Below are 16,229 nucleotides of genomic sequence, written 5' to 3'. Positions count from 1 at the left end.
GTTTACACTAAGTGACCAGTGTTTTTTTTAGCAAAGACATAACTAAATCAATGTCAGACGATAGCTAGCGGGTTCCAAGATTGCATTTTGGTTAGTGTGTTCCGCCTCTTTTGCTCTCCACATGGACTGTTTACCTGTATTCAACCACGCCCACTCAAACGTTATTGGTCAATACTACTCTAACTTCAAAGAGATTATAAACGGAAACCAGAACGCTTCCGATACCAAAATCTTGTCTCGTTGCCTACAGATTCTGCATTTCATCATATGCAGATATCTGTTCATAGATATTATATAATTAGCGTGCATTCATGACTGCGGTATCAATATTCTAATCTAAATCTCAACATGACTATGAACAGGCATATTTCCAAAAATGTCAAACTAGTCCTTTGATATGTTTTTGCGGCCCTCTGTTATGAATAATCAGCAAAACAAGTTTTCACAAGTTTTATAAATGCAAGTCATTGGAGCCCCACCTATAGTCGAAATAAACTTCATAAAACTAAAGTAAATATTTAGTAAACACAGAGCAAATATTAAAAATAAATGTCAAATTCGAGCTCTCAATGAAACCTGCAAAACTACTGTAAATAGATAGGAATGACTTAAGGTGAGGTATCTTCTTAGTGCTTAAGAAGTGTGTTTGAAAAATGTCAATTGTCAATACGTTTCAATCCAAGTCTTCTGTCGCCATGTTGAGAGCCGTGTGGAGGCAATAGATATGGTCTGAATTCTGTATTGAGCACCTTAAATGTAGTCTACCTCTGATTCCGTAAAAAAAAAGTCAAAGATGTTCTATGACATGACATTTGATTTTGTTTTGTTCCGTTTTCTTTGCCGTGGGACCCAACAAGTCTTAGCTATCTCAGCTATTGTTTTGATAAAAGAACGGGTTAGCACTTGCACTACAACCTGCACAGAGCTGTAAATGTACAGTCTCCTATGGTTTACTACAGTACTCCTGTGAACATAACTCTAGCTTTTTTCCAGTTCCACATGCATTTTCAACAGTAATGATGACGTGATCGGCCTTTCATGTAACGCCAAAGGGAAAAGCATAATATATGTTATCTTCAAATCACTTTCAAACCTGACAGAAATATGTGAGAGTGCATTTGCCTAACAAAGAGCTGCTCGAGATGATACTTAACTTGTACTTGCAGGACCATGAAACAAATCAAACACATTGAAAAAAAAAAACAGCCTTGGGCAAGTAGCAGTTCACGGCAGTGATCCTGATGCAATGTCTTGTTTTCTCACACACTTGTCTTGAATTCTCACACACTTGCAAACCTGCACTGTTATGTTAGACCATAAGTACATTGAGGTCTTGTGAAAACAATGATTTTGGAAGTGTAAATCAAAAAAAATGTTTTGTTCAAACTGATGCAGATTACATGCAATGTCCGACTCTGTACCGCAGTTGACAGGAATGGGAATAAACCGTAATCTCTGTCTGAGAATCTGTGGCTCTACTTTAATCAATATATGTGTTCCTCTTGTTTGGTGAACACTAATCTCACCTAAATAGATATTAAGCCTACACACCTGCTTCTCGACATATGAGGCAAGCTTGTGAGCACTGTGGCAATGTTCTTAAGAGACCACTGAGTGATTTACTTCATATATATAGTTCACGTATATACTGCATATATACCGTCCATTGTCATTGAAGTTGTGTGATCGCTTGGCAACCCTGAGCATTTTTTTTAGCCTCGCAATGATTCACCAGGACTGCAGGCGGATGGATTCAGAACGTACAGTATGAAACTTACATGTTTTGCAGGGAGAGGCAGATTCAGGGGCACTGCTTCAGTCCATTTTTGGTTGACAAGAAACAACATCAAGAAAACAAAGTCAGTCTGAGTGGGGTTTTTTCACAGGTAGAAAATGAATGCAATCAATGGAAGTTCGAGCAACAAAAACCTGATATCTGCGCTCTAATGAATATGGAACTTGTACGAATTAATATCATCTTCTGAAGTTGCTTAAAAATCCTGAGGCAAATGTAAAAAGAAAATGTTAATGGACAGAATTACTTATCTTTTATTCTGATGAAAGTTATGACTCAACTATAATATTATCCACTTAGTTTTGTTGTGTAACTATAGGACTTTTGTTCTTAGCGAATTCCTAAAAGTAGATTGAAAAAAAAAAATTCGCTCCATGTTTTGCTTTATGAAAGTTTAGTGCAGCTGTACACCTGCAGCCTCACCAAATAAAGAAAATGGGCCAGACTTCACTTCAGAGTAGTGACCCCCCCCCCCCCCCCCCCTCCTCGCTCTGTTTTCGGGGCGGATCTTCGCTGCTCTTCCCCACTCCACTACTCCCAGTTCACTACTTCAGCAGGCAGTATTTCTTCGGCTGCGCACGTGGAGAGAGACTACTACTGCCGCTGCGGTCCCGCTCGCACTCAGCCCCCCGCGTCTTTCATGCCTACTTTTAACCCTGTTATGTCTCGAGCCCGAATGCTGTCAGCCGCGGCGCGTTTCATGCACTTTTCAGAGCCCTCGCGCGGAAGGAGAAACATTTGGTGAACCGTGCTGAGAATGAGTCCCGCATAACTCCGTGTATTGTTGTTATCTACCCCCTCCCTTCTCCCTCTTTCTCTCTCTCCCCCCCTGTCTCGCGCTATCAGAGTTGAGTCATTGTACATAAGTATGGTCGATAAAGGCCCCTTGTTGACCTCTGCCATTATTTTTTACCTGTCCATTGGGGCAGCAATTTTTCAAGTCCTGGAGGAGCCCAATTGGAAGCTGGCTGCAAAGCAGTATAGTGCCCAGAAGGATAAAATACTCGAGGACTATCCCTGTCTGACGAAAGATGATTTGGACAAAATATTAGAGGTATGGTTCTTCCACTGCACACTTGTTGTTTTTCTGTAGACGTTGTGAAACGCATCCTACTGTAAACCATTCTGTAAACTGCTGCAGGTGGTTTTACAATCCAAAGTGAATCACCTGTGTTGTTGCTTTCTCCAGACGCTGGAAATCTTCTCCTGAGAAATGACTTGTTGCAAGTCCATGGTTCCTCCTTGTGGGTCAACACACCCACACTTAAAAGTTAGAACACCATAACACCAACAAGCTAATACAATTGTCACAGATCCCCTCATAAATGTTATCTTTGGCATTGTGATGATGATTATTTTATCATCCGGTTGAGTTGATTTGCTGTTGTAAACCGTGACGGACAGACAGTCTGTCTGGAGCAGTGACTATAATACCAGGGTGTTGTGGGTCAATCTGTAACCCTCAGTACATTGCTAATTTCTTGTTAAAACGGCAGTTCCTCAACCGGTAGCAAAGCCGGTGCCGTTGACCTCTGTGGCTGCACTGTGTGTGTGAACACATGGTAAGTCAACACAGCCCACGGCTCCACAGGTGTTTGCCCCGTGACATGTTGTTTGTTCACTTCCTCCATATGGCTTTTACGCCCTTGGTTCTGTGCGACGAGAAGACATGATCTTCGATGTGTCGAAGTCCCTCACCGAAGAAGAAGAAGAGTGTGGAAAAGAAGACTTGATTCATGTGTTTGCAGTGTACACAGCAGTGTATATGCAACACGCCACCTCAGAGGGATCCTTTTCCTGCATGAGTAACACCAGACAGTGGTTCCTTTTTTTTGTTTAGTTTTTTGGGGGGCTTTTTGCACTTTCAAGTATGACCAGAAACATGTCTCAACCTGTTCCCCCTTTACGGGCCCACATCAGTATTAGGGAGATTTATTATCCCCCACCATCCCCCATTCTGCTTCCTTCTGCTTTTCCTTTTTGTGTTTGGTAAGGGGGGTTCTGAAAGTGATATGCCCATGACCCCCCACCCCCATCTCTGTAACAGCCAAATCCCTGCAATGGCCAAATCTTCCTCTTGATGTAGTCTGGGAAATAATATAGTTGAGAGATTTTGGACTTAGTTTTTTGGTAGAAAAAAAGCTGTGAGTTTGGTTGAACTCTTTGTAAAACTGAAACATGTCCTGCTCCTGCGCGCTCTCTAAAGGACAGAGAACCCATCATGTCCTCTGTGGGGTTCCACGGCATGTTTTAATGTTTAATGTTTTAAAAGATCAAATCACGTTTGGCTTCTTAACCCCCCCCCCCCCTATAGTCTGCAGAGACACCTGTTACAAAGGCTGTGGAGTTGGTGTATTAATATGGGTACATTTACAATATATTGCCCTTGAGTTGCCTTTTATCAACTTTTATTTTCTCCAAGGTTTCCACTGTGGAAACTTTGCTCGGCGCGTCAACGATTAAAATATATATGCTGGCTTAACGAGAGATGGCGACACTCTTGTAAAAGTTAGTCTTCTGCTGTTTTATTAACAAGGAGTTTACTATTAACTACAGGACCCTTGAAGTGGTCACAGTTTACAGATTGGATTTTATGGTCCATCAATGCTGGCTGTTGAGGAGCTGTTGTAAAAGTTCAGCCAGGCTGCACACATTAGCTCCACTGCAGATAAGAAGCGAACGCTCCGAGCGTCCCGGGTCACAGCATGAAGTGTGAGCAGTGTTTCTCCGTCGCCCAGAAGCACTGTGGACATGGAGAGGAAGAGAATGCATGCTTTAGAAAGTGGACAGCCTAGTGTTCCAAACTGTAGTTGAATGCATGTGTGTGTATATATCGGTCATTAGGGGGTGCAACGGATCACAAACCTCACGGTTCTTGAGTCACGGTTCGGATCAATTTTCCGATCAACAAAGAAAAGGGGAGGAGACGCAAATAACTTTGCTTTCCATTTATTACTTAAAGAACTTCTAGAACACTTAAAACAAAGAACTTTGGGCTATAGTCTTACATGAAAACTAAAATGTTGAAGATGTCCAATTTGAAATAAACAAACAAAAATAAAACATTAAAGAATGCTCAATTCTCTTAAGTTTAATAAGTGCAACATGAGGTATGTTGATACCCTCGTCCTTTGATCAATATTGACTGTCAGGTTATGTCATTCAAATACACTGCAATAATGTTTACCATTACTGTTAAATGGTCTACAACTTACAACTACGTTTTCAAAAAGATGAGAATTTCTCCATTATCTGGGGAGAGGGTAGACCTTTCTGTGGTGACTGGGATGTTGCTATTGGGCCTGTCTAGCTTCCACTCTACTGCTTCTGTCAGCACCTGCACCAGGTGTGTGTCTGTGTCTGAGGGGGCGTGTCTACAGGTCCACAGTGATGAAGTGAGCGGTCAGTCTTTTGCTCTTCATAGAGGAACGATCTTCATACTGAAGTGGGTGTGTGAGGGGATTTCGTAGCGTGGCTCAAGCACTTTAACCAGATTTTGAAATCCTTTGTTTTTCACAACGGTGGGTCCCACGTCACTGACAGACCGGGTGGCGGCACTTCATGTGTGGACGTGCCCTATGTATTGCCATTGTTGTATGTCTACAACGGCCACGTACAGTAACTGTTTTGTCCACCACGCGTATCCCGTCATTATTAGTTACAGGGAAGACAAAATGCTCCCAAACTTGCGACATAAATTACGCAAAAAAAAGACTAAGAAAATACTAAATTGATCCGCGGTTCACAAGTGATCCGAACCGATCACGGATCGATCCGTGATCCGTTACACCAAGGTCATACAAGTAGGGCCGGTTTTCATAGCTCCATCATAGTGTCAGACGTATCAGAGCCAGATGTTTGGCATCTTTTCTTGGCTGCCAGTTCATTAATATCTGAGGTTAGGTTCTGTGGAAACCCTCAGTGTGGAGTGAAGGTGTGCATCAGTGAGACGAGTCCTGTGTGTGTGTGTGTGTTTTTGTTCATCTTCATCACAGAGAAAAGCTGCTCACACAGGTATGTGCTTCCAAACATGCAGAGCATTTGAGCAGCATGTACAGTAGGCGGAGTTAATGCATCGTTTCGGGGATGAAGCTTGGAACCTGTGCAGAGCCCACAGAGTCAAACTTTGCCTTGAGTGTCATTACACTGAAGGTCTATCAGCTCCATTTGGATGTGCACAGGTGCTCTTTCCACTTCAACTGCAAACGGATTGCTGAGCAGTTCAAATTTAAATTTCTGAGCTGCAAAGTCTGTAAATCGCAGAGTGAACTCCGTGCCGAGTGCGCAGTTTATCAGCAAAATGCGCAGTCGGTAACACAGCGGAGGAGACTTTTACTGCATCACACATGTCTGTGATCATACATCCCCGTCCTTGAAGCTGGAGGTTTAGCGCAGTGAGATGCTTCGTTATGTTGCACAAAAAGCCAGCTCACATCGGCACTTTTCGTCCCGGAGCTCTGTGGTGGCGGGCCAGTTATGATGAATAATGATATGTTCTGGCGGGCCGTTGTACCGAGGGCCGGATATATGCTGACAATTTAATGACAAGTGTCTCAATGTGTTGATCCTTACGAGGCTTTTCATCTGGGCTATTTTGTTCAGGGCCCAGTTCAGAGTCTGCATTTTTCCTTTTCAAATATTTCTCCATCGCTGTTCGTCTTGTCATCACAACCTCTCCCGCGCGTCATTTAATTCTACTGTTTTAAATGAACACGGTCCTTATTGCGCTACCTATTGCCACCCACTGGCATGGAAGAGTATTATTACTTAGCCAGCCACTATATGGCAGCTCAGACGCTCAACAATGGCGAAGTATTTGCAACAACAAAATCATTATTTTTTTTGGACTCATTAAGTGAAATTGGACATTTTCCCACGGCACACCTGGCGATCTCTTATGGCACACTGCTGTGCCGCGGCACAGCGGTTGAAAATCACTGCTCTAGACAACAATGAATGTTTTACAGTTTCAAATCACACACGAAACTCGTCATCGTTTATGTAATGGATTAGCATGGAAGTCGTGATTTCATGCATAAAAAGTTGTGCTGCTAATTAGTGATTGGTGGTGGTGATTTGTCCAACCAACGGTCCAAAACCCAAAGATATTCAGTGGACTGCTGTTATACATGACAAAGAGGAAAAGCAAATCCTCACATGTAAAAAGCCAGAAAAAATGAATGTATTATTTTTTGTAAAAGATTATTTTTGGGGCTTTTTTGCCGTCATTTGATGGTGCAGCTGAAGAATGGAATGGGAGAGAGAGGGGATGCAGCTAAGGGTAACTCGGAGAACTCTGCTTTGGTACATGGATGCCCGCTCTTCTGGTTGACCTACTTGGGGGGCCCCCGTGTTTTGATAAAAATCAATTGCTTATCAAAATGGTTGCCGATGCATCTTCTTTCGATCAACCAAATGTTGCAAGCTCTGACGTAAAGCAAAATTTATTTGATAATGAAACTAAAATCATCAAATAAATACATTACAGTACATTACAGTTCTCCACTGCTCTATACCATTAAAAGTTGAACGCATACATAGCGAGGCATTGCACGAAATTTGAAAACTTCAAATGTTCCTTCTCTCAGTGCAGCTTTGGTTTGCAAACAGCCTTTTTGATTTCCCTTTTAGTGTGATGGTCCCGTCCATCGCACATGACTTAAAGACCATGTGTGGCCTGGAAGAAGAAGTTTGAAAAACACTGCTCAACACTCCGCTGTCACATGCGTAAAGTGAAACTTGGGCCCCTCGTCCGACTGAAAATGCACAATGAAGTAGCTCTCTGTTCGGGGAGATAGTCATGTGCCCAGGGGCCACTCGCTTGAAATAGCCAAGCCTTTCATCCCTCTTTCGAAAAGTAAATAATATTTAAAAAAAATAGATGCACTGAAGTCACGGAAGGTAGCAATGCATTTACATGTCATGGGTTTAGGTTTCGGCGATGAATTGACAAGACAGGGATGTTTTTATTGCCTTGTATGCCTAATCTGATTTAGGATGTTGTCAGCACAATGTGAGAATGTCGCCATTTACGTCAGTTATCTGGTGTGTCGAAATGAACTTGCAATGTTTTTAAGGCCAACAAGTTCAAGAATGAATAAAAACACCACATGTTGCGTTAAGTTTTTCAACCTCATGCAGAATTAAAACAGCCACTCACAAATCTGTTAATGGAGTAATATGCTCTGCTTAACAGATGGAAGAAACCTTTCACTGTCTGGGGAATTTTTACAGCTTTTACCAAAAAAAGCTATAAAATGGACACAAGTTGTCTGTACTTTTTCTTAATCAGCTTCGGTTTCTTCTTAACATTGATTTGTGAAGATCAGACGGCATCCCACACCTCCCAACTCTTTTTTTTCCTCTCCTGTCACCCTGTCATCTTTGACTGGTGCACACAATGTAATCTCAGCATTGTTTCTCAAATGCATCGTTTGCCAGCCATCTATCCGCTGTATCAGACATCAATATGTAATGACATGGCGAATGAGTGACTTCCCCATTTGCACATCGGGTCAATCCTACCCACGAGCAGCTGTGGGAGCTGGGGTTGGTGTGCTGAGCCGCCAGCTGTCCTGATAACAGTTGGAGTTTGTCGTTGTAGAGGTTACTGTGCTCTGTCTGTGGGAGTGGGCCGCTGGCAGTTGCCTGCATGTTTGGCAATGTTTTCAGATCCACAAAAGCATCCTTTCATAGTGTGTAAACATAAGGCACCACATTGTGATTTTTCAAGTCAACGTTGTGTATTTCATATCAAGCTTTTGTTTTTTGTACCACAAAGTTGTGTGATCCTTTTTCATTAGGGATGTCAGAAGATTGTTGCTCAAAGTGTAACCATATCTCAAAATATATGCTCAATGAGTAAAGTATTATTGCTGTAAATATTGGATTGTTTCAGTAAATCCATCAATTGGCTGCAATTTGCGCTGAAACTTTTAAAGTTTCAGTACAAATTGCAGATCTCCTCATAAAAGCGAGGAGATCTTGCTGCCACCTTCTTTTATCTCAACAAGGTCGTGAGTGTGAGTCAGTGTGACGTTAATCATTAATGGGGCTGTGGTTGTACTTGAACACAACATTTTGAGACGTCCTCCCTCCTGCTTTCATTGTTCATACACAAAATGCAACTTTGATGTTTCTGATAAACACCAGTTGGAGAGATTTCGCAGCAAGAGTGCTGGATTATTTTATGTAGTTTTTCCTTTCTTTTTTATGTGACAGAAGACACACTGGTTTTAGAGTAGCATCTTCCACGATTCTAATTAGCTCTTTCCTTTACCATAAATTGACCAGTAAGGGTATCCATGTTGGTAGCCTGACATTGTAGAGAAGTTAGTTTAACAACCTCCTCCTGAGCTACTGAACCTCAGTATGACACAGTCTCTTCTATTTTTCTCCCCCAGTGCTTGTGCCTTTTGACTCGTTCTCAGGGTTATTTGTGGCCACGGGTGGGCCAGTAGATTACCTTTACAACCTCTTGAGGACCTTGTGCGTCGCCAAGCGTGTTTGAACATCTTTACTTAGTGAGTGCTGTAGTAGATCTTCTCCGTCCTGCCCTCTGTACGGTAGCAATACAGGATATTTAAAAAATGAACAGCTAACATGTTTACCTCCAAAGTCTGCTCTTTTAAAAAGGTTATGTTCCTCGTCCTTTACTTGCGTGAAGGGTTGTAGCTTGCACTCTGCCCTCATTGTATTACTGCGAATCAGCGTTTTGTACGTCTCAAACTTGAGCGCTTTTTATTTGTCAGGCAGACTGTGAGCATATGCAAAACACCCTCATTAGGCCAGTGTAAGGACGGTGCAGAGCCGAGCACACAGACCACAGACATGACTCGCAAACATAACATTTGTCACTTTTTCGATGTTTTCCACGCAGCAAAAAAAACAACCTCAAAATGTTAGTCTTGGCTAGTGGGGTAAAATTTCATATTGGCTGCAAATCAGGAATAAATGAATGGTTGCTTGCTTGTGAGGATTTACCAAAAGTCTGTCATTTGAATTCTAAATTTACTTTCATGTGGTGAGACTTGCCTCATCACTTTCCATTCGTACAAGCCACAGTGCTGGAAACATAAAGTATATGCGATGCCCTTTATCTTTTGTCTGTGGGTAGATTTGATGAGTGAACATGCGTGTTTATCAAGTTCCCAAAGTAACCTACTTTTGGTTTGCCTCACTCTCCTTTGGTAGGGATGCACCGATCGGACCTTTTCAGTCCCGACATCGATACCTGGGCTTTGGGTATCGGCCAATAAAGAGTACCGATCAGATACCAGTGTTTAATTATTAAGCTGTATGCCTCACTGTGTGGAAGACACTGGGATCATTCTTACAATATCCTGAGATATTTCATTTTAATATTCGCCTTATTATTTGTTGGCGCAGTAAGCATGAAATACCTCCGAAACGGCTGACAGGTTTGTTTTTGGCTCCCTCAGCTATGCACTCTCCTGGCATGCTGATGACTCATGAAGTGGTATGCACACGTGTAATCAGACGTAAACATCGAACCGAATTGAATAGATGGGCCCCATTGTCACTGATAAACCATCCAGCTATTGTATTGGCCCGATATCTGTATTGGCTCAGTGCATCTCTTCCCTCTTTTTGTTTCAGTTGTGTTTTTTACCATTTATACAAAATCATTTTTGCATGACCATTTTTGTTAAGATATACATTGAACAGATTACTATTGCGATAAACACGTCTCATTAGGCCATCGGGGAGATGCAGTTGTGGGGTATCGAAGGTTGCTATAATTATCAGCTTCAGTCAAATAAGATTTGGTCAATAACGAGGTTACTCATGCATAAACATGTAAGCAGTAATTACAGATGCTGTGGACTCAGGAGGGCTGTCAAATGTGAAAGTGCGTAAGCAGGACAGTGTGTCATTTTCCCTCTTTATTTTCTGGCCATGGTTGGAACACAAATTCGGTCATCACATCACTGCTGTCATTCTAAAGCCCAACGGAGGAACTGTGTTGTTTCAGCAGACAAAAGAATGGCCTCCCCTCGTGCTGGTAATTACAGAGCAGAGCTGTCACAGACCTGTTATTAAGAACGACTCATCTTCCAGTGCTTAGGGCTCATGCACATTTTGCCAACCCCTGCATATTTGAGAGAGAGAGAGAGAGAGAGAGAGAGAGAGAGAGAGAGAGAGAGAGAGAGAGAGAGAGAGAGAGAGAGAGAGAGAGAGAGAGAGAGAGAGAGAGAGAGAGAGAGAGAGAGAGAGAGAGAGAGAGAGAGAGAGAGAGAGAGAGAGAGAGAGAGAGTTCACTTATGGTTGGGAATGATTGATTAAGCATGTCAACACTAAAACTTCGTTGTAAGGAGTGATTCAAAAAATCCTTGAAAAATAGTTATTTAATAAATATTCAATAAAATAGTTTATAAACTGAATTTTATATTCAGTAGGCTATTCAATTTCATTATACTAAACCAGGGGTCGGCAACCCGCGGCTCCGGAGCCGCATGCTGCTCTTCGGCCCCTCTGTTGCGGCTCCCTGAGTCCTCCGTCCACACGGCGTTTAAGCATTGTTTTCGAGATGATCTCCGTCCAGACTTAAATGCCCGAAAACGAATATCACGTGACTATTCACGTACACTGGGCATGCAGTGGGTGTCGGTCCTACTGGTTTTCAAACCTACTGGTTTCCCTTCCGTGCGTGTGTTGTGTTCGCGTAACAGCAGCAGCTGTTTTCTGCCTCTGTTGCCAGATTCGTCACACATTCACAAACATATTGCTGGAGATCTAAAAGCCACATCTCATATATATTGCGGGGATTACGATTGTATAAGTGAGCACTACATCACAGCCACGTATGAAGAAATACATTGAGGAAAATATATTTATGGAAAGATCGCATCAACCTGGATTCGAACTCTGTCGAGCAAAATAGTAATATATTCAAAAACGTCCGTGCTACGCGATCCGCCACTTGCATCTTACATCGCTCTCTAGCGCCTGTCCCTGTAGATGGCTCATCATGATCTGCAGACCCCCGCCCTCAGTAAACTATCAATGGATAAATCCAAAAACAGAAAAGTCACGGAGGAAAATAGAGTTTAATTCTGCGTGGACGTATTAATTTGCTTTCACTGCGTATGATGCTGGCTTACCTGTATGCTTAATATGTGGCGAGAAATTTGCAAAAAAAATGTAAAGTTGAAAGACGCTTCCAGAACAAGCACACAGTATTTGCTGAAAAGTATCACGCTGGAGATGAGCGAAAAAGAGCGATTCCTCAACTGCAAACTCTCCTCTTCATAAGAGTTTGATATTGTTATAACACGTAAAATAGCAATAAAATGTCAACAAGTGTCTTTATTCTTGTTCTATAATTTCATAAATACAACAAACTATAGTTTTTGTATATATAACTATATTTCAGTCAGGAACACTCTCGTTATAGATTTTAACCATTTATTGCAACAAATGGAATACAGTTAAACTTGGCGATAATGGCTCCGCTCTTTGAATGCTCCCCAGATTAGCCAGCAGCTACTGAGCTAAGACCGGGAGCACGAGCAATAACCCCCCTGGGTTTACAGGACAGAGGTACATTTTTTAAATACATTTCAAACATTTGCCAGAAGATGAACTAACAAAGAGGTGGAGGCTGGGGTGGAGGAAGCGAAGCTTCGCCAGCAGTGTGGTCTGTAGCAGCGTAGATGTAGAATGAATCAGTGAGAAGGAAGCCATATTTAAATAAACCTCCGTGAAGTGAGAGTGGGCTGTGATTGGTGCGTGGCTGATCGGAAGCTATGATTCAATCGGCTGGCTGTCAGCTGGTTACAGCTGGGGCGTATAACTTCCGTGTCCTGCATGAATTTACGCTAGCTTCATATACAACTTTATAAACTGTGATATCAAATAGCTTTTGCGGCTCCAGACAAATTTTATTTGGTGGTAAAATGGCTCTTTGGATAGTAAAGGTTGCCGACCCCTGTCCTAAACAATGCAATCTTCAGTTTTGACAGTTTAATAAATCAGACACTGATGATCTTTTTTTCAACCAAAAATGCTTTGCACTGGTTAGGGGGTACTTGGCTGACAAAATATTTCACAGGGGGTACATCACTGAAAAAAGGTTGAGAACCACTGCTCTAGGGGGTTAGAGACAAATTAAGCACAAAATAATACCTTTTTGTATATATTCACTGCAATTTTGGATCTTGAGAAAGAATAACAAACTTTAGAAAGAGCAACCACTGAGGAATCATCTAGTAGGTGTTTAAACCATGTGTCATCATGGGATTATGAAACATCTGGTTAGGTCTTCCTTTTTCCCTACCAATACAAGCAGTGGTCGGCACCATAAAGCCCTCTTGGCGATGCAGATTCTCAAGGGTGCCTGATGTCGTTTCACCTCATCAGTGCCACTGGAGATACCATCTACATATCACAGGAAGGATGTGGTGGAAATAAATGGAGCTTACACACAACAAACTTCCTGTCTTCCTTTAGCTTAAGCTTTGTTTATACATAGGGCGTACCGACAAAATGAACTGTGAAGAAACAGAAAGACAATGAGTGGAACTCATAGATATGCCCATAGGCTGTAGGTCTAACCGTCAAAGAGCCATGAACCATCCTCCACAATGCCGAGGACGAATTTTAATTAACAGTAAACTCATATCTCATTCATGTACTACTTTATTGCTTTTGTACAAGCCCTGTAAAGAAAGAAGTTAAGTATTACATGCATTATAAGGAAACAAAGGTTGAATACCCTGTAAACAATTGGATTTGGCTTGCAAAATATTTACTCAGAAATAACAAAAACCATGCCTCCAAGTCCATCTCATTGGTGTCCTGTATGTGTGTATATATATATATATATATATATATATATATATATATATATATATATATATATTTATGTGAATTGGCCTTCTTTGTAAAAATCCCCAGATATATAAATAGTGCTTTTATTAGTGAACTATTTGTCACAGTCACGTGATCGTGTGCCAAGTTCCAAAAGATCAGAGGTGCACGGCCAAGCACAGCGAACACTTGCGGAGCCTCCATGCACCACGCGCCGGCCGTGATTACGGCGAGTATAAACTACGCTTAAGGCAGATGGGACCCTTGTTTTTTAAAACTGCCAGTTGATAACACCCAATTTGTTTAGCCTCCATTGAATTCTCTTTTAAGTTGAAATCAACCTTATACTTGATGTGTTTCTTCTTTGTCCTCAGGTGGTGTCTGATGCTGCAGGCCAAGGGGTCACTATAACTGGCAGCAAGACCTTCAACAACTGGAACTGGCCAAATGCTGTTATCTTTGCCGCCACTGTTATCACCACTATCGGTAAGTACTTTTTATATATTCATCATTGAGAGATCTACATTTAGTTGCGATAGCAGAAAAGAGGCAGTTCTTTTAGTTGTCTTTTCAAAACTTACTTGAATGTTTCAGAGAATGAGACTAAGAATGAGTAATGTCTTACTTGGTTTCATTGGGACAAAGTCGATGGCAGACAACTGTTGGATGTTTTACCAAAGTGTGTATTAAAGGTACAGGACACCAATGAGATGGACTTGGAGGCATGGTTTTTGTTATTTCTATCTCCTCCTATAAAGCCACACTAAAGTAACTTAAGCAGTTGGTTGACACATCCCAACCCTAACCTGTTTGTTGGTTTTTTTTTATTTCTGAAGGTTATGGGAACATTGCCCCTAAAACGTCAGCAGGCCGTGTATTTTGCATCTTCTACGGCCTGTTTGGTGTGCCTTTGTGTCTTTCCTGGATCAGTGAGCTGGGAAAGTTCTTCGGTGGCAGAGCCAAGCACCTGGGCCAGTATCTAACCAAGAAAGGATTTTCACTGGTAAGTTGATAGGAGCTTTTCTTTCCACTTCTGGGAAAAGTACTTTCATTTCTTTGTGGTATCACAAAACCTGCGCATGATGTAATGATTTTTTATTTATTTGTTTTTTCAGAGAAAGGCTCAATTTACCTGCACGGCTATATTTCTCCTCTGGGGTGTTCTGGTGCATTTAGTCCTTCCACCTTTTGTATTTATGTCCCAAGAGGGTTGGACGTATATTGAAGGCTTGTACTTCTCATTTGTCACCTTGACCACGATTGGTTTTGGGGACTTGGTAGCAGGTAAGCTGAGAAACATATTCTGTGCATTAAACCAGGCCATAACTTTGGAATCAAATGACAGTTGACTATTTTGTTTGTCCTTGCAGGTGTGGAACCAAATAAAGAATACCCAACTCTGTACCGTTACTTTGTGGAAGTGTGGATTTATCTGGGGTTGGCCTGGCTTTCTTTGTTCTTCAACTGGAAAGTGCGGATGGTGATTGAGGCCCACAAGGCACTGAAGAAGCGCCGCAAGCTGCGCAAGCTATCTCTTGATGAGCTCCGGCACTACAAAGAGTCTCACAAGGCTGCCCTTCGTCTGCCACCCAGTCCTAATGACGTCAACATCTTCAGCTTCCTGTCCAAGAAGCAGGAAGGCTACAATGACTTGATCAAACAGATTGGCACCAAAAAAGATGGCAGGAACAACAGCGTTAATGCCAACACCATAAATAAATCCAAAGATATTGGTGGTTCCAAGAGCTGCAATGATGCTCCCATGTTTAACGGACACGCCATCCTTAGTCTGGACCGATCGCCACGCCAAAAGAGGCGCTATAGTTTCAGTGACCGAGTCACTGTTGCTTTTTCAAAGTCCAAGAACTACCTCCTGGGCTCAGACAACGGTTTGCTGCTAACAGAGGACCACGTAGAAGGTGACTTGGAACTCGACCAGCGCCAGATGTATGAGAACCAGCTAGACAAGGACGTAGACCTAGAGAATGGAGGGGTGGGAGATTGTGGAGCAAGTGGTCGAAGGATGTGGGACTCAAAGGAGTACCATCCCCTAACTTTCCAAAATGCAAACATTACTTTTATAGATGAGGAGAACTTTCTCAGCAATAACTTGGAGGAGGAGGATGATGATGATGATGATGATGATTCTTCTAAAGCAAAACTATCCATTACTACATGTGATGAAAACATTGAAGCAAACTCCAAGGAGGAGCATAGTTCTGAATCTGAAGGGTCTGTGTTCACGAGTGACGGTTCAGAGCACAGCCACTCCTATGAGAAACTTGTGGAAGAATATGCAAAGGAAGAAAATACTGAATCTTGAGATATCACAAAGCCTTGAACTGTCTAAAGTCAAGACAGACCTTTGTTGTTGAATTGGCTGGCATTGAAGTATTCTAATGTGAATTGTTTGAGTGAATATCAGAAGTCCCATTGCACGTTTGGGGGTCTGATAATGCAAAGCCAAGATCAAATTTCTATGAAATGTTCTGTTCATAGCTGAGAAATGGAAATCCCCATCATGTTGACTGTTCCTATAAACCCTTGAACAATCTTCTCAGTAAATATGGACGACAGAGGGTGACATGTAACCCATGAGTAT

At 42.0% G+C, this 16,229-nt stretch overlaps 1 protein-coding gene across 1 annotated transcript; it reads left to right on the top strand.

The window, feature by feature from the left end:
* Positions 1–2,663: 2,663 nt before the first annotated feature.
* kcnk5a (potassium channel, subfamily K, member 5a) lies at positions 2,664–16,006 on the top strand (the record flags this gene model as incomplete). Its single annotated transcript, XM_079174533.1, has 5 exons — positions 2,664–2,849; positions 14,002–14,113; positions 14,464–14,630; positions 14,743–14,911; positions 14,998–16,006. The coding sequence occupies 5 exons, from the start codon at positions 2,664–2,666 to the stop codon at positions 15,948–15,950; spliced, it is 1,587 nt and encodes a 528-aa protein (XP_079030659.1). The 3' UTR covers positions 15,951–16,006.
* Between the last annotated feature and the right edge of the window lie 223 nt (positions 16,007–16,229).

This window comes from Pholis gunnellus (genome assembly GCF_910591455.1).
Source record: "Pholis gunnellus genome assembly, chromosome: 15".
NCBI lineage: Eukaryota > Metazoa > Chordata > Actinopteri > Perciformes > Pholidae > Pholis > Pholis gunnellus.
Note: the sequence above shows the minus strand (reverse complement) of the source record. Positions and strands in the feature narration are given on the sequence as shown.